The 19,873-nt window shown below is 32.8% G+C and overlaps 2 protein-coding genes and 1 long non-coding RNA gene across 3 annotated transcripts in view; 1 reads left to right on the forward strand and 2 right to left on the reverse strand.

The window, feature by feature from the left end:
* LOC105141505 (uncharacterized) overlaps window positions 1–13,456 on the reverse strand; it is a 19,377-nt gene extending 5,921 nt beyond the window's left edge. The window contains exon 1 of the long non-coding RNA XR_845397.1: window positions 13,115–13,456. This is a non-coding gene — a long non-coding RNA (uncharacterized LOC105141505). The remainder of the gene's footprint in view (window positions 1–13,114) is intronic.
* Window positions 664–1,471, forward strand: LOC105141486 (SAUR-like auxin-responsive protein family). Its single transcript, XM_011048723.1, has one exon. The coding sequence runs from the start codon at window positions 670–672 to the stop codon at window positions 1,156–1,158; it is 489 nt and encodes a 162-aa protein (XP_011047025.1). The 5' UTR covers window positions 664–669; the 3' UTR covers window positions 1,159–1,471.
* Window positions 13,457–16,284: 2,828 nt separating the features above from the next.
* On the reverse strand, window positions 16,285–17,122 carry LOC105141528 (auxin-induced protein 10A5-like). The gene has a single exon (XM_011048776.1). It carries the CDS (start codon window positions 17,046–17,048, stop codon window positions 16,608–16,610), a length of 441 nt encoding a protein of 146 aa, XP_011047078.1. The 5' UTR covers window positions 17,049–17,122; the 3' UTR covers window positions 16,285–16,607.
* Window positions 17,123–19,873: the final 2,751 nt, after the last annotated feature.

Below are 19,873 nucleotides of genomic sequence, written 5' to 3' on the forward strand. Positions count from 1 at the left end.
GGGGGGGAAGAGAGAGAGATTAGTAAACAGTGTAGAAAAATGAAGTTCAAATAAACACAGAGATAATTTATATGCAATGAAGACTGAAGACTCTTGTAGGTAGAGATTGAAAAGTTGAGTGGCCCTGTTATCTTGTCTCAAGGGAACAGAAGACATAAGACCAAGGTATTGTGGACAAATTAGTTGAGAAGTTGGAGATCTTTCTTTCAAAGATTATATATTTGAGTTCTCACCAGAGACAGAAATGAAAACTACGAGGCAAAAATGATCTGGGTTTTTGTGAACCGGGAAGACTGTAAAAGATGGCAATCAATTGCAAAGTGAAGGTGATGAGTTGAAACGGGGGGTTAGCTAGCGGCGTAGTATGAAGGATGGAGCTTCACACTTGAACCATGATAGAACATGCACCGAAAAACAGCATGAAAAGGATGGAACACAAGGAACAAACTGGCATTAAACATCAGCTTATGTAAATGCAAGGCATTTTTTTTTATTTTTTTGAAAAATGCAAGTTGAAAATTAAAGCTGAGAGCGAGCGGGGGTCCATAGTGTCATTAGGAGGGCCAACATTGAAGTGCAAACCCTATAGGCTTGGCTCCCACCATGTCCTTGCCTCATCAGCACAGACCCCAAAATACCCGTGGTATGTCCTTTACCCCTACACTCCACATGACCCCTCTCTCCCTATCTATCTCACACTACCTCTTCTTCTCTCTCTCCCTTACCTTCTTCATAAATACCACCATCACCCTCCAATCCTCCCATCACCACCATTACCTTTTACTTCCAGCTCTTATCTCTCTTTACCATTCACCATTCCTCACCACTCATCTCAAACTCCAAATGGCCATTAGAAAATCACAGAAACTACCTCAAACAGCCGTCCTTAAGCAGATTCTCAAGAGATGCTCAAGCTTGGGCAAGAAACACGGCTATGATGATGATGGCCTCCCACTTGACGTACCAAAAGGCCACTTTGCTGTGTATGTTGGTGAAAACAGAAGAAGATACATTGTTCCAATCTCATTCTTGAGCCACCCTGAGTTTCAATTCTTGCTTCAACGAGCAGAAGAGGAATTTGGTTTCGATCATGATATGGGCCTTACTATCCCTTGTGAAGAAGTGGTTTTTCGATCTCTAACCTCAATGCTAAGGTGAAAAGATGATCAGTAGTGTGATGGTGGTGTATGTTTGCTTGGAGTAGATGGCTTAAGACGAAGCTGCCCTATAGTTTCTCTTTTTTTAACATCTTCTCCATTGTGATTCGTGATATTGTTTTTTGTTTCCATGTATTTTCTCTTTTAAACCCGGCTGGGTTTTTGTGTCTCTAATTACTAACTTAGATCCCATGAAAAAATGCATGGGTTTGATCTGTATAAACTCTGGTTTTCCTCGCAGATGTAGTTGTTAACACCACTGTGAGAGAAGGTTTATGGATTAATGCAAAGGGTTTACCTTTTTAACTTACAAATCTCTCTCTTTCTCCATATCTGCTACTTCAGATCTCATGTGCATGGCTGGAAAAACACAGGGGCAAAGCAAGACACTCAGTCGAATCAAATCAAGTACATGCTTAAGGCTGTAGAAAAGTGCATCCATTAGCACACTCCCAACACCATATATAATTTTGTCAGAGAATTGGGGGTACATCAGCATTTACGGACCATCAGTTTACTGTTATGGGGTTTGAGTTTGAAGGCACTCTCCACTAAGCAGACTTGCCCTTGAAAATAATTTGCTATCATGGTTAATAAATCTTGTTTAGAATTCTAAAAAATACTTTGGAGACTATCCAGTTCCAACCATCTGACAAATGCAAGTCAGGAATGCATCACTTTCCAGTTAGTTAATCCAATGATCAAGTTTTTTATTTTATTATATTATATACTAGTACCGTCAATTTTATTTATTTTTCAAGGTAAAAAGCTTAACTTTTCAAGTGAAAATCTTTTTAACTGTTTGGGTGTCTTCTCAGATAAAATTCAATACAGTCTAATTAAGTTGGAGCCCATGAAAAAATTACGCCAGGAGTAGTTGGAGCTTTTGCTTTGGCATGGTTGCAACCTTGAATCTTGAGAACTATCAGTTCTATCGTAAGAAATCATTGCATTAATTGCTTTAATCACCACGGTTAATAGTGGTTTGTTCCGATGCTTAAATATAATTACCCGTGCATTAATAAGTGGAGGTACTTGATTTCTTTTCACTTTTCTTAGTCAAAAACGGCATGATTTTAATTAATTATCACACATTATTAGGCCCATAAAGTCACGCCTGACACATCACAGAATCACCCTAGTGAAAATGTCACCTTTACAAATTGCTTAGTAGCTAATACTGCGTTTCACACAAAAGACTACTCCATGGTTTCCTCGAATAGTGTGGGAAATGTAGCGACTTTCGCGAGAAAATGAAAAATGGGAAGGAAACGTTATTGAATGTTTCTTTAGGGTATGAATCGGCAAAGCATAAAGCTTGCTTTTGGCTGAAATTAATTTTTTATATATATATTTTTAAAATCATTTTAATATGTTATATCATAATACTAAACGCTAAATATTATAATATGTTTTTTAAAGTGATTTTTTACTTTAAAAATATATTATATTAATTTTTTATATTCCTAAAAGATTTTAAAGTATTAATTTTAAAAATAAACAAATAAAATAATATTTTAATACAATTTCAATTAAAAGAACACTGGGAATAACAATACTAAACAGGCAAGAAATAGCTAGCTTTGAAACATAAAAGAAAAAAGTAATTGAGATAAAGATGATATGTTTTTATTTACAAAAAAAATTACTTTGGAATGATTGAAGCATTAAATTTATTTTATATTTTTTATGGTGTCCATGTAAACAAATAGTTTATTATGCAACTTTAATCCTAGATAAACGAAACTATAAATGTTGCAACTAATGTCACTTCCAAAACGAACTTGTCTTTTATGTTGGATCATTGGACTTCGATATGGATTCTGTTTCAACAGATACTTTTTCATGTGTAGCTTCAAGTTGGTCAGGGTTTTCTCTTTTAGTTTCAACAAGTGGCAAAAGACTTAGAAGTCTGTCTCAAAAAGAGAAGGGAGTAACAATCATTAGCTAAAAATGTCAATGTTGAGATCACATGCTCATGATAATCATCAACCAATTTTTATTTTAATATTGATAGGAGAATAAAATAGAGACGGTGCTTCATGTAGAGTTCAATATTTTAAATAAATTCAGATATCCTCCCGTTAGTTTTTATACTAAAATTATGTTTTTTCTTTCTTTTGGGTGTCTAAATTGGTGTTTTTAAAAAAATAATTAATTTATTTCTATATATGAATCTTGAATTATAAAGAGTAATTTCGTTTAAGTAGATTAATTAATCCTTGTATTGTTTGAAAACAAATTATTAATCTTGCTTGATCTTCATGATTCTTTTGTGTATGAACATGGTGCTCTATCCTCTTGGAATGATGATATTATTTTTTAATATTGGAATGCAAATCCACGGATCAAGGGTAGGTTTCCATATTGTTTGGCATTAAAATGAACTTCAATATATATTCAAAATCCATGAGATATATACTCCATGAATGATCGCTTAAGACTCCAACATCACTCATATCTTATCCTCCTAAGATGCATGTGGTCCATCACCGTCTTGCTCCGAGCCCTTGAGAGTTTTATTCGTCTGAACTACTAGCTAGATAGACAGTTAGACACTTGTAAGTTGTAACCCTTTGATCCACTATATATTTAGCGGCTTCTAGAATAGAAAAGCCAAGTTCTTATATTCAGTTTGTCACTTTCAAGCCCTATGCTTTATACAAAGGAAAGCTACAAGGAAATAATTAGCAATTATAATATGTGTAGATGATCTGCAGAATTGCCTGGGTGATCCATTGGAGATGATGGGGCCAATAATCCTACAATTGAAGGGAGGTTGCTAGTGGGGCATGTATATGGATGCATGGTCCGGTGTATAGCCCCAGAAGAGATATATCACTAAGGTCAGCTGAACTATTAGCCTTACATTTTTCCCACCTAAAAGAAACAGTTAAAGCTTTCATACTTTTTGTGGGTCTTGGAAAAAAGGAAATTAACAATGGTAATTATGACAATAATAATGAACCCATGACTTGCATGAAACTCTTTCACTTTCTCTGCGAGTGGAAAAGCCAAAAACGAACCATTGCATGAATTGCAACTTTCATACCCAACCATAGGAGACATTTTTAGGGGCATGGCTAGCTAGCTAGCTAGGCTGCAAAATTATCAATCTATCATCAACCCGCTTGAACCCGTCTCTGTGTAATCTTGAATGTTAAGTGGTTATATATCATAGTTGGACCACTAGATAGGAGCAAAGGCTGCCTATGGTTAGCTGGTCCTCTCTCCTTTTCTTTTAATGCAGAGTTAATTCGCCTTCTTTTTTCTTTCAGCCACAAAAGAAGCCCTGACAAACACAATTGAACACACAACTGCTTTCTCCAATTCCTTTAACCCCGAGAGAATATCTTTTGTTGCACAAAATCCACATAGAATTTCCTCCTCAAGAACAAATATCTAGCCCCATTATTGCTTTGATGTTGTTTGATACCCATATGTTCTTACATCTCTCTCTTTCTTTTTCCTTAATGGGTCTTATTTGTCTGGACTTAAAAGTACATTAATATAGAGAATTCGGGAAAGTTTTTTTGTCTCAAGCCCTAAAGTTTATGTTAACGCAATTACCCCATTGGCGAGAGAGATCGAAAAAATATTGAAGTTTCACAATTTTAGTGTGTACTTCTCACCTGAAAGTATGTATTTCCTGGTAATAAATCCATGCATCTGTCTCACGTACCTGCTGGCATCTACAGTTTACTAGTCTGTGAAGCATTATCTAGATCTACAAAATCGAGCACCCATGCCCAAAATGAGCCCCACACAAAACAGCAGCACCTGGCTTTAGTTATTTAGGGCCCCTTGTCCCTTTGCGTTGTTAGTTAAAACAAAAACAACTGCACAAACCAAAATTAAAATCTCTCATCGTATTTGAAGTTAAAAAAGAAAACTTCGTATACCCATATATCCTAAGTGATTGTAACTTAACCCATTTGTTATGATAGAGACAAAATTCACGGGTACCCAAATACGGTTGAGCAATAAAAATTGTCATGTCTTTCAAATCAATCCTCAGAAAAAATGAGTTGGAGATTTAAATCTATGGGCACAAGTTTACAGTTGGCTACTACATGTTTCTTCAGGATTTTGTCCCCAATGTCCCACCCCACGTTCCGAGTGAATTCCTGGAAGGAGCCTTGTCTGTCCAATTTGGACTCTACATATTTTTCTCTTCCAACATCAAATAAATTTCTAGTTAGTTTCAGTACTATATAGTAACTGCATGTACTATTGTTCGAGTTCTGACCATGAGAATGCAATTTCCCACGATCCCCATCATCTGTAATGAACACCTACCTTGCCTTGGTGCATTTCTCACAGTAATGGACTTGTCTAAGATGTACTGGTGTCTCTGTGAGCATTTATAAGCCAAATTACTAAGCAGCAGGCCAGCAATAAAGTGCGATGGTACATTCATAGAAGTTGAGCAGTCAAGATCTGATAGGATTAATGATTAAACATGTCCCTTAAACATATCAAGTCAGGTCCTTTTTACTCATTTTAATCATTCTCGAAACTGGGATCCACCGTTGAAGGAAAAGTACACACACAAATATATATAAAAAAAAAAAATTATAGCATACATGAATAATTGCTATGGTTTCATATCTCTTATAGAAAGTGTAACTTCGGATAGACTAATATATACCAGGTGCATGATTAATGAGAATAATAATGTAAACTGTCCATTTTATCGAAAGATCGAGCTCTATTGAAACCACTTCTCAAAAAATTCCAACCTTTTCTAAATTTGTGGGATTTAGTAGTACTGATCAACGCATGGCATCTTTCAAAGTGATTTCAATAAGAATATTTAGTAAGATCAATATTGTTCATACATGGACAAATTCTTAAAAAACGTAACATTACTCGGCATTTATATAATGGATTATTGAGATAATTATGATTCGTACAAATCATTTTTGATCGATCCTTCATGCATGTTTTCCTTTATAAATAATGGACATCCGGTCAGAAATTATGGTAACAAATATCGATTTTATTTTTGTTTTTTTAGATTAACGTGGGTGTCCGGGCCAACTTGCACGCACCATGACTAATCCCACGGGTCCTGAAGTTAACGATCATGTAAACCTCCAGTGGCCATCATACGAGCAACCAAGAACTCGAACCTGAGACCATTTTCTTCACACACGTAAGTGTGTGTGTTCTGAACATATATATATATATATATATATATATAGCTGTATGACAACCATGGATTTTCGAAGAGAAGACATGTTCATCCTTGGCTTGAGCTTCCCCTTTTTTTTGAAAAGCATCTATGGCTTGACTTGATAGGCCAGTTCAATAGTTTTGATTTTCCTATGTTTTCTTCTTCTTCTTTTATGTTTCCTATGGTTTTGAAATGACACTGATCCAAGCTAAATAATTAATTCATGACCCCCTTTTTATTATATGGCTTGACAATTAATACAGTACAATAATGTAGACTTTTCCCTCTGGTTTTCAAACCATTTTTAATTGTTCAAGCTTCATTATATATAAAAAAAAAAAACCCATATTTTCCCAGAGCTTAATTCATTCCATGACCACGAATTAAACAGCACTTGGAACATGCTAACCTTGCATGTCACCATTGCTAAGGAAGATGAAGTTGAAACATGCAATGTATTTTATGATGTATCGTGTCCATTAAACGACGGGACGGCATTGAATGTCATTGATAAGACTTCTTTTGTCACGGCAAGAAAGTCCCGAAATTGATCGACAGACCTGTGAACCACTATGTATTTGTCATGTTTTTTTTTAATTATTATTATTATTATTATTACTATCATCACTGTCACTATACAAAAATAATAAAGAAGTGTATATTCATAGAATACAGAGAAATTCATTTGAAGCTGGCAACCCTCGGATCCTGCTCATGTACAACAACGAAAACAAAAGCTTGAAACATGCATGGATCAACTGCGCGCACCTTGTCCAATTCTTGATTTGTATGTATTTGATTCCGTCGTTGTTAATGTTGAAATCGGTATAATTACTTAAAAAGAATTGAATTCATGTCTTTTCCATGAATTCGGTGAAGAACAAGCAGAGCCACTAGCTTGTGTGGGTGAGGTGGGGTGGGGTCGAGTGGGGATACCATGTTGGGCTCCAAAATATATTTGAAGAGATACTATGAGTTGGTTTTGTCGGACTAACTGTCTGCTGTTCACTCTTCATCTCGTTTTCAACTTCTGAGCCTTACTCCATCATCACGACTCCACTCCCTCTCCTAATATTCCACGCACATATATTCCTCGCCATATATAGCCTACATACAAGAACTGAAATCTCCTGATATACACTACCCATTTAATTCAGTTGTAATAAATTCTTATTTCTCAGAGAGAAATATCTAAACTACATTTTCAATTGAAAAAAAAATAGAAGCATTGATTAATCTTAGTAATTTAAAGTTCTTATCACCAAAACTAGGACTACTCATAGTAATTACGATAAGTAATTTTTGTTCTGGTCATTTATCTAACAGTTTTTTCATATATTGATTAGTTATTTCTAATTTATACAAATAATATTTACTCCTAACTCATAATTATTTATTTGTTGTGAGAAATTAGTCAAGGTTAAGAAATAAATTATATCACAGTTTATCTTTTGGGAAATAATTGAACTTGCGTGCTTAATCTTGATAAGTTTTCAGCCTAGTCTTTTAGACACCGACATAGTGTCTCGTGCATTGCTGTGAGTTATAACCTTATAAAATCTATTTAAAAATTTGAATAATTCTGGGAATTTAGGAGAGTAAAATAATAATTAATCAATCAACATGAAAGTTAACTGTGGAGGTTTTTAAATTTAATATGCATTTTATGTACTCAATATCATATGTGTTTTTTAGTTTAAATACATCTTTATGAATGTTACAATCTATTTTTGGATTCCTGCATAAAAAATATAAGAAAATCAAAAATAAATATTTAAAAAAAAAACCAAAAAATGATAACAGTGGAAAAGGGATGCTAAAATGCTCAAAAATAGTTAAAATTTGGTTATGAAAGTTCAAAAATATAAAAATTAAAATTTGACAGTAATTTATCGACCGATGAGAGTTCAATTGATAAAGAAAATTTAATTTGAGGAAGAAAAGTCCAAGATCAGATATTTATGAACTCAATTAAATTTTATTGAAGGTTTAATTGAATTTATAAAGGGTTTGATTGTAAGAAAAATTAATTTTTAAAGTCGGTTTGGGTTTTAATTGAAAAAAAAATAAAGTTTTAGGGTCAAATTATAATTTTTAGAGCTAATTTGATTAAATCAGGGGCTTAATTGAATAAATATTGAAATTTGATGACCAATTAAGAACTTAATTGAAGAAATTCAAAACCAAGAACTAAACTAGAAACGGCGCATGAATAGAGGGCTGTAATTAAAACCGAATCAGGAGCTAAATTGAAGAAATTAAAAATTTATTGATCAATTAAAGGTTAAATTGCATAAATTCAATACTAAGGATCAAAGTGAAAAAGACAATCAACTACAAGGCCACTATTTGATTTTCGACAATGATGCAATTGCATTGATGTTTAAATTAAAATTTTACAATTTAGGACTAGATTGAGCAGATTATATATTGTGGACTAATTTAGACTTTAATACTTTTCTGACGTCGTTTTTATTTAAATAAAACAGGATGTTTTGTTCAAAATAATGTCATTTCATCTACTGTTTATTAAAAAAAAAAAAGGGCCAAAATGGTGTCGTTTTAAAGGCATTGTGGGTCTTCTTCCCCTAGACACGTGAAGCTGAGGAAGAAGATTTTTTCCATGTTGGGCCAGTGTCGGCCCATATTGTTTTATGTTGGGCCGATGCCGGTCCATTTTTTTTATGTTGGGCTAGTGCCGACCTGTTTTCTCTATGTTAGGCCAGTGCTACCCAGCTTCATTATGTTTGACCATGCTAACCAATTTCAATTAAATATACCGTAACAATACAAATCAGGTATTAAAATATTCGATTTTTATCAATTAAAAATAAAAAATATTTTTTTTTTGTACGGCTAAATATCTCAAAGCTAAAAATTATATCATGTTTTTATCATACACCAAAAAAATATTTTAGCATGCATTTTAGCTTTAATAATCAGTTTATTAAAGTCAAAAGTACATTGATCAATATTTCAAAAAAACATCAAAAAATATTTTTATTTAGTTTTAATGCTAGAGATTACGAATTTATACATAAAATGTATTTCCAATATTAAAATTAATAAAAAAATTTATCAGACTATAAAAAATAATACAGTTTACCTTAGGTAGGGTGTATTTAGAATGCTAATATCTTTTCTTTACTCAACCAGTTTTTGTACTCCCATTCCTGGATCTAGTTAGGATTCCTAATGATCAAGTACTAGGTGGCGACTCCTAATCCATATTTTACTAATAAAAGGTAAGAATTCTATGTCTCTTTTGTATTTTACTAGATAAACGTACATGCTTATTTTTTTAGGATAAATGATCGTCGCGATACTACACACGTGTGATAATGAATATAAACACATTTGATTTTGATAAATAAAAAAACCAAATATATAATCAGTTATGTTTATCATTTAAAATTCTAATGGGAAGAATTAATAATTGAAAAAAGACAAGAATCAACCATAAAACATCAAGTAAAACATCAAGAATGATATTATGTTAAGGAAGAAATTAAGTGTTATATATATGAACTCTATTTTAGTGTTATTGTCATTGAAATTTAAAAAACTATGCATTTTATATCAGTCAATTATTAATTATTAATTATAAAACAAATGTCTTATTGTAAAAAAAATAATTATTACCATTCTAGAAGTTTGTGTGACGAATAATTTAAAAAAAAAGCAATGATTATTTTTTATTCTAATCTTTAAGCAAGAAAACAAAATTGTGGTAAATAATCGTTATTTTTTGTAAGGTTGTTTGAAAAATAAAGAAAAAAATAACCATTAATGATTTGAAGGAAATTGATATTGAGAAAATAATAAACAATGGAAATATAAAAGAAAAGGAAAAAGAAGAAAGATTGGCTTGGATCGCATTTCTGGCTCGCGTGCTAGGGCTGGATGGGTGTAGCTTAGTAGCTTGATTATATATAATATAATATCGGATGTGTTTGGTATTATATATTGACATTTATATCCCATAAAATTATCCTTTTACCCCTATTTTGATGATTCAATTTCACCACCGTAGAAAAAAAGAGCTTTTGTGAGAATGTTCGATCTTATGCAGTCCTAGTTTTGGAAAAACAAAAAAAAAGAATTTCTCTCAGTAAAAGTAAACTGTAATTATACATGGTAATTTTGAAGCAGTACAACCTTTGTTAAAAAAAAAAACCTTGGAGGGCGAAAATATTACGACCGAAATATTAAAACGAAAGAAGACCTTGGTCCCAAAAGCAAGGTGTCCTAGCAACATCGTTATCAGAGAATTGATAATATGTTGGTTCCACTTTTAACCAGAAACATCCCATTCAGTTTCTGAGGCCAGGAGTAAGGGCTGTACAAAAATATAAGGACAATATTGTCTTGTTACCGAAAAGTACGAATCTGTACTGGTGGTGCCTGTCATTTCTGTACATTATTTTTTTTTCTTTTTCTTTTTGTAAGGACACGATTATGCACCTATTCACCTGCGCTCTTGCGTATTATAATAACTGAAGGGACACTGAAAAGGACACCTAAAAGTTTGATGTAAATACGTGGATGGTCAGTTATTGGTTTGGGGTAGCCTGGGTATTACTGTTACTGGGGATGAGCTGCATGTGATTGTTGCCCTGCAGATGGGCTTTTATTGAAACTAGTATAGCATTAGATTTGTGCCCACCTGGCATTGCAGGCCATTTGGATTTGAGGAGCGCACGGAATCCTGGGACGTTACGGAGGCAATTACAGAGAGCAATACTTCGCCATGAATATATCTTTACGATATATATCAAACAATCTACCAAAGAAAATTAGTGTCTTTAGTATTATAGTGATGATTTTTTTAACAATATATTTTATTTAAAAAAATCAATATCATAGCACATAAAAAACAAATTAATTTTAAAAAAAGTCTTCTTGTACAACAAATCCTCACAGTACATTTTTCTTACCCAAACTTTTATAACCTTATCCAGTAGCTACTGGTTTGTGGTCAATCAAACATGTCCTGCCCTGCGTTAATATGATTGAAGCTTACATATTTATTTTTTTTATTAATATGGATGTCCGGATTAATTTGTATGCATCACGATTAATTTCATAGCCCACTGAATATCCTGCAAGCCCAGTAAGCAGGTAAAGCACTGCAGGAATGACAAGCATATCGCACAGAGAGAACCCAGTAGAAACAGGAAGGGAACAACTTGCCAACCTCACTCCCATTAGAACTCGAACTGAGGTTCGAAAGAAAGCAAGCAGTCCCAACAATCACTGAGCCACAACTCTCTTACATACTTGATTATATATGTTCTAAGTATTTCAAAAGGATTTTTTTTCCTTTATATTGTCCGATCTTGTTATCAAGATTATTGAACTCGAATCCATATAATTTAAGTGGATTACACTAGTTGACTCGTTTTCAATTTTTAAATAAAATAACAATATTTTTAAAAAATAAAATATCTAATAAAATTATAAATTAATACATCAAATCAACTAAATTAATTTTAAATTAATTTTTTTCATAACTTATTCTAAATCAAGAAATAAATTAATCATGTCCCGAATTTTACAATATGACAAAACTTTGCAGCTTTAATTTTTCTAAATTTTATGGGCATGTCTGGCAATATGGTAAAAATTAATTTTTAAAGTATTTTTTTATGTATGATACCAACGTATTAAAATGGTATAAAAATATTTAAAAAATTAAAAATTTCCAATACATTTTATATATTAAAAAAAAGTCCAAAGTTGTTCACTATAATCGATCAATCAATCATCGTTGGGCACTTGGGATAAAAAGGCTATTTTTTCTTGAGAACGGATGGAAAAGACTTGTTGCCACTTGTGTTTCTTGATCGTGAATGGGATGGGCCCTATTTGGTTTGATCTGACCCAACAATCACTGAAAAAGTGACGTGTCGATTAGACTAGACAAGTTTAAATTCCTTCAAGACCGTCTTAGGCACGTGGCTCGCAGAGTTCAGGATCCAAGGAAAGTCTGGATTCCTTGGGCTTATGGGCTCCATATAACTATCCCTAATCCCTTTACCAAGCTAATTCAGCGCCCAAAAAATCTAATCTCGACCGCTAAATATCCATGCACCATCCAAGCCTATACTTCTTTTTTTATTGAAACATGGGCTCCAAGAGGGCAGGGGGTCCTAGGGGTAGAGGTACTTCCTTTAATAAATTAGATTTCTAGTTTTAAAAATAAAAAATTTTAAATTTTGCCTGCCCTAATTTTTTTTTTGTTTTACTAATTTGGCCTTTCCAATCTAAAACTCGTAGCTCCGCCATTGCTTGTGGGGAGTCTTTGCATATATGCATCTCTACCCAAATGGAGATGAACAGAGCTTTATCGCTATGAACCTCTAAGAAAACATCTTTACAGGAAATTTTAAAAGTTTAGTAGTTGTTGTTTTTAAAAATATTTTTTATATTATTATATTAAAAAATTGAAAATATAAAAAAATATTAATTTAAGAAAAAAAACAAAAAAAAAACAATACTTTTTAAAAACATCTTTGAAATACAATAATAAATAGGTCATTTATTGAGTTTTAAGATACCAATCATGTATTTTTATTTTGAAATCACAAACAGCTCATGGGGTATCGCTAGATATCTTAATTTGTTATGGTTTTAAATTTCTTGAGTCGGAAATAAAAACTTTGTTTGCTTTGAACGTTTTTATTGGAAAATATATATATATAAACGTCAAATCCAAATCCTCTGAGGTCAGAGGAGAGTCTGAATATTGACGGGACTAAGATTTAGACATCGATGCTGGGCGTTCCAAACATTGAAATGATACCCATCTCTCTAAAAATGGTCAAAAACATCATTGGAATTGTGATCCGTGACAGGTGTTGATAAAATCACGTTTCGTGTGCACTTACCTTTTACCTGAGGTCGCGCATGGATGGCCTCGGTGCATCAAATGTTCTACCCAGGGATGGATTTCTTCATTGCATCTGTATTTGATCGTGATGTCGGGAGAAATTATCTACTTTAATATCCAGGGGCAGGAGATTCCATTCACAGGAGAGATAAGATGAAATGAATGAAAAGAACACTTGCCTAATCTTTTTCTTACAAGATGATTGGTTTATTGTTTGACAAAACAGACCGTGACGGGCAACCATTGACTGACTCGTCACTCGGAGATGATTATGGGGCCATCAAGCAGCATTTACACGTCGAATGTTATCAGCAAACCTGGAGACTGTTTTGGCCATTGATTGCAAGAGTAAGCTTCTACTGCTCTACTCCAGTATTTCTCATTGCTCGTCTGTTGGCTATCCTCGTATTGCTTGGGCTCGAAAAAAGAACAAAAAAAAAAACACAGAGAAAATACAGTGGCTATTTATTACAATCTATGTTGGATTACGTTCTTTTACTGTATTGTTTTTTTGTTTTTTTAAATATCTTTTTTATCTTGTACTGCTTGACTTGTTTATTATAGTTACAAACATTATTTCAGAGTTTATTAAGCATTAACTTTGCACTGTGATTGTTAGATAAAAAGTAAAATAACTAAAAAGAGCATGAATGTAAAAAAAAAAAATTTGTGATGGTCCATTACTCATGATTAAAATATTTTTTATGGTTTACAAGAGATTAATTTTGTAAAATTAAAGTACAGTTACAGGAAGAAAAATAAATAGAAAAATATGAATAGAAAAAAATTAAGACTGTCCACTTATAGTATTTCCACTCAAAATATTTTAATGTTTTTGTTACTAAATTTTGGACAAATTGGATAATTAGGATGCAAAATAAAAAAATGATAAATTGATAGGGAAATTTTTTTCAAAAAATTAACATAGATTAAAATGTGACATAATCAAACTATGATATTTATAACTTAACTAGTTCCGAAAAGAATAAGAAAATTCTTAAAATTATCAAAACTAAGACACTTTAACAATATTTTTTATATTCAAATATCTAATTGTTTGAGTAACAAGATGGTGGCTATTACATAGAAAATATCTTCTAGAAATTCTTATAAAAATTTAAGTGATGTCCATCGGTTAAATCAAAAGTTAAATTCCTTTTGAGTTGTTAGTCCAGTTTAATTGTTAGTACAGTTTAATATGACTAGACCTCTTTTTAGATCAAGACTTATATAAATGTACTTGTTAGTTGTTACGTCATCAACACAATTTAATTGGATCAAACTCTTGTTTAGTCGGGACAGGTTCGTATCTAACTGCTCAAAATAATTTATTACTATATAAAATTTTAATTACATTTTATTTTTTAGTTTATGAGTTAGAAAAAGATAATTTTGACCTATAAAATATATTTTAATTTTTTTTTGAAATTATAATTTATATGTAAAATGATCAACCAATTAATTAATAGCCTAATTGTGCTAAAAAATAAAATAATATAATTATGTAGTGTTTATCATGACATTTACTAAATATTATTATTCTAAAATACAACAATTATCTTGTTGCTATTTAAAAATATAAATTTTAGTAAATAGTGTGTTTACAAAGCAGGACATCATTAAAGTATGACTATTTCACCAAATGACTTAATAAAATCTATTGGATTTGGGATGGTAAAGTTATGATGGAATTTAAAGATGGATGGGACCAAGTACCATGATAAGTAAGTGGCAGCAGCGACATGACATGATGCAAAGTAACAGCACCTTACTTTACCTTGGTATTTTAAAGCCCTTTTGTTTCTGCTTTTGAAAAGTATTTTTAAAAAATATATTTTTTATTTTTTTATATTCTTTTAAGATGATAATATGAAAAATAAATCTTAAAAAATAAAAAATATATAATTTTAATGTATCTCCAAGTTTCTAGAAAATAAATATTTTTTAAAACAGCCAATATAAACATACTCTTCTTAATTGAATGGATAAATAACCACCTTATCCTGACAAAGAATACAATGCAAACCCTTTTCGAACCGCGTTGAAAAGAAGTGATAGCGTTTAAGCTAAAGTAGTCGTATTATATTATCCTTCAAAAACCACCTTCCATGTTTGATTAGATTGCCAAAAGTCACTCTGTCCGTGCAATCATTTCGTATAAATCGTAGAAAATACTCTTGGACACTAAATTATCAATACTGGAGACCCTGTAATTTGTAATTTATAATTCCGCACTTGAGGAGTCAGAAACACTAAAGAATCACACAAACTTACGTAGAGTTGTTAAACTCATCCCTCTCCAGGGATTCAATTGAAAGTCTTCGACGGAACATGTTTTAAACTAAGTCAAAAAATATTACTAGCGAAAAAAAATTATACTTAGAAATATGATTGTGCGTAATTTTTATTAGAAAATATATTATTTTTTTAATTTTAAAAAATTATTTTTCATATAAATATATCAAAATAATTTAAAAACACTAAAAAAAATATTAATTTTTAAAAAATATTTTTAAATCACGAAAACAAATATATTATAAAAATTCCATTCACCTACATATATTTGATAACACAGTGTACTTTTCCAAATCAAGGCATATATATTTTAAAGTTTTTTTAACAATTAATATTTTTTTTAAAAAAATTGGTTAATGTTTTATTGATCGAATTTTTAGCAAATCATCCCCGCATTAAAATACACATTTTCAACCTTTTCTTATATTCAAATTACAACTGTTATTTTATTTTATTTTATTTTTAAATGATAATGTACAGCAAACCCACTTGCCATCTCAACAAAAATCAAGACTTTTAGATGCATACTGCAATCCCCTTTAATTTGGCTGATTAGAAGATCTAAAACCATCAGATTTCTCCATTTTTTACGATACCAAGTGATTTTCCGAGCAAAGTCATCAGAACCAACGGCATGCTGCATCATAATTACCACGTCGATGGTAAGTCACGGCAAATCATGCTTCACAGGATTCAAAACTGTCATTCCAACGAAGAAGTACCAATTAAATAGGGGAAAAAATAGGAGAACGCGAGGAAGATTTAACAGAATATTATCCGTTAATTATAGAATTGATCTAGCACGAATTTTTTACGCTCTCTTCTACAACTAGTTCAAAGAGTCATGATTTACAATTAAATAAATATAAATACGATAGGAACTCTCCATCCCATTTTTCTTCAACTCGGGATGACTCGGTTAGTGAGAAAAACCAACCCCTACTTGCCATGCATATCTAACAAGGGGGGAAAAACAAACTCTATATAACCTAGTTAAAAAAAAACCCACTGCCTAAAAATAATTCTAAGAAAAGTTATTAACATCGTTAAGACTCAGTAACTCACTGAGCCAACCTAGAACCACCTAACCATGAAGCAACGGCGTTGATTCACCCAAAAGCTCAATATTCCCCCTCAATCCCACGTGGCAGCATCTCTTAATTTCATCAAGATTTAAAAACCGACCCGATTGGATCGGGTCGGATATCGACACGGCCCGGATAATCTCTTCGAAGACAGCCTCGTCACATGGGATAGTTAACGGCCCGGTGTTTTTGAAGCCGTACACTTCCTCGGCTTCCACAAGCAAGTTTTTGAAGATGGGATGGTTAAGGTACGTCGCACGTACAACAAACCTTTTGCAACTGGCTCCTACACAGATTGCCACGTGGCCAACTGGGACATCAGATGGGGCTGCAGCAGTACGTGAACTTGTTGCTCCCGCTGTGACTCTTGCCTTCCTACGCCACCGTTTAAGCATTTGCTGGATTCTCACAATGTGCCGGATTTTGTTGCACTTGGACATTATTTTCCCGAAAAGTGAGAGAAAATGCGAGAAAGTGAGGGAGTGGAGACTGAGAAAAAAAATGTCAAGCTATGCTGGCTTAACCGTGAAGTGGGTGTTTAAAAGGATGCTATAGTAGATAAAAGGGCTTGGTTTTGGAGATAATTACGAGATTGTGCGTGCTGTCAGTGGTAGTCAAGACCATGTGAAGGGCAGAGACCACTAACGTTGGATTAATTTAATTTTTTATTGCTAGTTGGCTTCAGATTTTCTTTTTTTATTATTAATACTTATCTTTGATTAGTTTAGGCATATCTTCATTAATTTTTATAAATTTTAAAGTTAATAATAATATAAACCACAACACCTTTAGTTGTTAAAAATTTGAACGGATAATTATTAAAAAATATATTTATTATTTTTTAAATTTTATTGACTCTAATTTCTTCATAAACGTGCATGTTGATGTACTTTAGGAAAATGGGGTTAAAATGATGATATATTTTGGGCCCATGATCGATAAGAACTTGAAACATAGGCATTCTCCTTCTGTATCTTTCTAGAGATCTGTGTTCGATTCTCCCTACCACCAAGGAGGAGCAGACTGGCAGACAGAGTATAAATATCTTACAAGAAAGAGAGCACATCTCAAGTCACTTGCTTTGTAAGAATCTGGATCTTGCCTTCAAATACTTAAAGATTCTCAGTTACAATTCTACGTCAATTTCCTTGACAAAAAAATTAAAAAAAATCGTTTGAATTTACAGTTTACATGTATGAGCATTGTTATCTTTTATTTAGTTTTTAGAAAAAAAAATATTAAATCAGTTCTTCAATCTTTCAATTTATCATGGTTTTTATTATTGAAAAAAGAATTTATATATCTTAATGTGAAATTGCCATGCTATTTACATGGAAAAAGCCTTCATATATCCGTATTGGAACATATATAATTAATTGAAGTTCTCAACGAGGGCTAGCTTATTTGTTTTCCCTTTTCACCTTGTAAAGTTTCCTCACGGCCTATTTGGCAAATATAAATCGCCCTCTGTTTTAGATCTCACGATCATTTGTGGTAGATGGAGACTGGAGAGGAAAGAGACAATCATTCAACAATCTCTTCTATATCAGTCCTAAATTCATGCTTCACATGAGCTGCAACCAAGGCACAAGCAGCTGCAAGTTCATTTTCACTGAAGAAATTGAAACATTTGGTAGTTCTTTAACAGCTAGTAGTTCATGGAGTACGTGCTTTTTTTTACAAGTTTTTTCTTCATGTAGAGTAATATAAAATAAACATATTATAGAAATTAACGTCATATACAAACAATCAATATCTTTACGTATAATGACATACATCTCGTAATAATGTTCCTGTAGTAGCTAAAATCCACACCAATCAGCTTTCTGATAAAAGTGCAGAGCTTGTGTAATTTGCAACCAGCGTTTCCAGCAAGCTAAGATAATTTTCTCACCTGTCTTACGTCTCAAGTATTTCTTGGTAACATGGAGAGACTTTTACAGGCTACTCGTAGCTATTTAATGCTGACAGGATTCCTAATGTCAAAATGCTTAACGACCAAGAGTCGATGAAGGTGAAAAGGACAAATCATATGTGTATATTATACAATACATCTGGGTACGTATGTCTATATAGATATATATACACACACATTGCTTGACTGAAAGGAATATTAAAACATTTTGTTTTTGTTGCAGTTTCTTCTGCTCCCATGATCTCTTGTCTCCCAGTTTCTTCTAAACACAGTAATACTGATTAAATTAGTAAACAGTCCAAGATTTGGGGAATATATGCTGGGGCCTGCTTATGAACTGATTAGATATGGTCAGCCTGGGTCTAAGGACAATTTTTGGGACTAAAGCTTAGTCCCTTTACAGAGAGGAACTCATTTTGCCCGTACCTGGGCAGCACAGGACTTCGAATAAGAGAACAGTCCTAATCCTTTGCTAGATTACCTACCAAACTCGATGTCTTCTTCACATTAGTTGGGGCGCCCAACAACGCACCACCAGAAAATAAGCACACAAACCTTTCGACAGGTCCATTATGGGTTGCTTCGACAGCAATGGGATCCTTTTTTTAAGGGCGAGGATGTTCTTGGATCAATTTCGCTTGTACCAGTCGAGTCCCTTTCTGATCTGGCTGTAAGCATGTCATGCATTCTCGGGTCGTGTTCATTTTTTGAGCGTGTTTTTAGTTAAGGAGCAATTTCCGGGGCTCCTGAGCCCTACTAGCTGATGGTTTTTGGACTGCTTTATGAAAAAATGGAGGTCGCTGGGTGTTGAAAAGACTGGGCTTCTGTATTATAATGGGACTCTTCGTCATTACCGTCCACAAGTAATTGATGCTTAAGCAAATCATTAGGAGTGACAATGACCATTTAGGTCTTTGAATATGTGCCTGCAAATTACCTCGCCTCAATTAACGGTGGCTAACATGGAGGAACATGCCCCTGTATTTTTGCCGTGTAAAGATGATTTTATGTTTTCGTTGACTATTAATCTGCTCCAGTATCACATATATCCTGCTAATGATCCACCCATGTCTTCTTAAACAGTCGCTGACATAATTAATTTAATTACCATGCAAACCATCAAGCCTTGGACGCCAAAACCCATGAACTCACGCAATTATATTCTCTGACTGAATAATTCAAGGGCAGTTCAATAACATCATATCGAAGCCCGGATCTTTATGCAGATTTATATTTTAAAAAGTTGGTGTAGTTTTCTAACAAAAATCTAAACACCAGTAGTGTTATGTTTACGGATAAACTAGATGCAGATACACTTAATATAAAGAATACTAGATCTTTCTGTTATTT

This window comes from Populus euphratica, unplaced genomic scaffold (assembly GCF_000495115.2).
Source record: "Populus euphratica unplaced genomic scaffold, PopEup_1.0 scaffold3.1, whole genome shotgun sequence".
Taxonomy (NCBI): Eukaryota; Viridiplantae; Streptophyta; class Magnoliopsida; order Malpighiales; family Salicaceae; genus Populus; species Populus euphratica.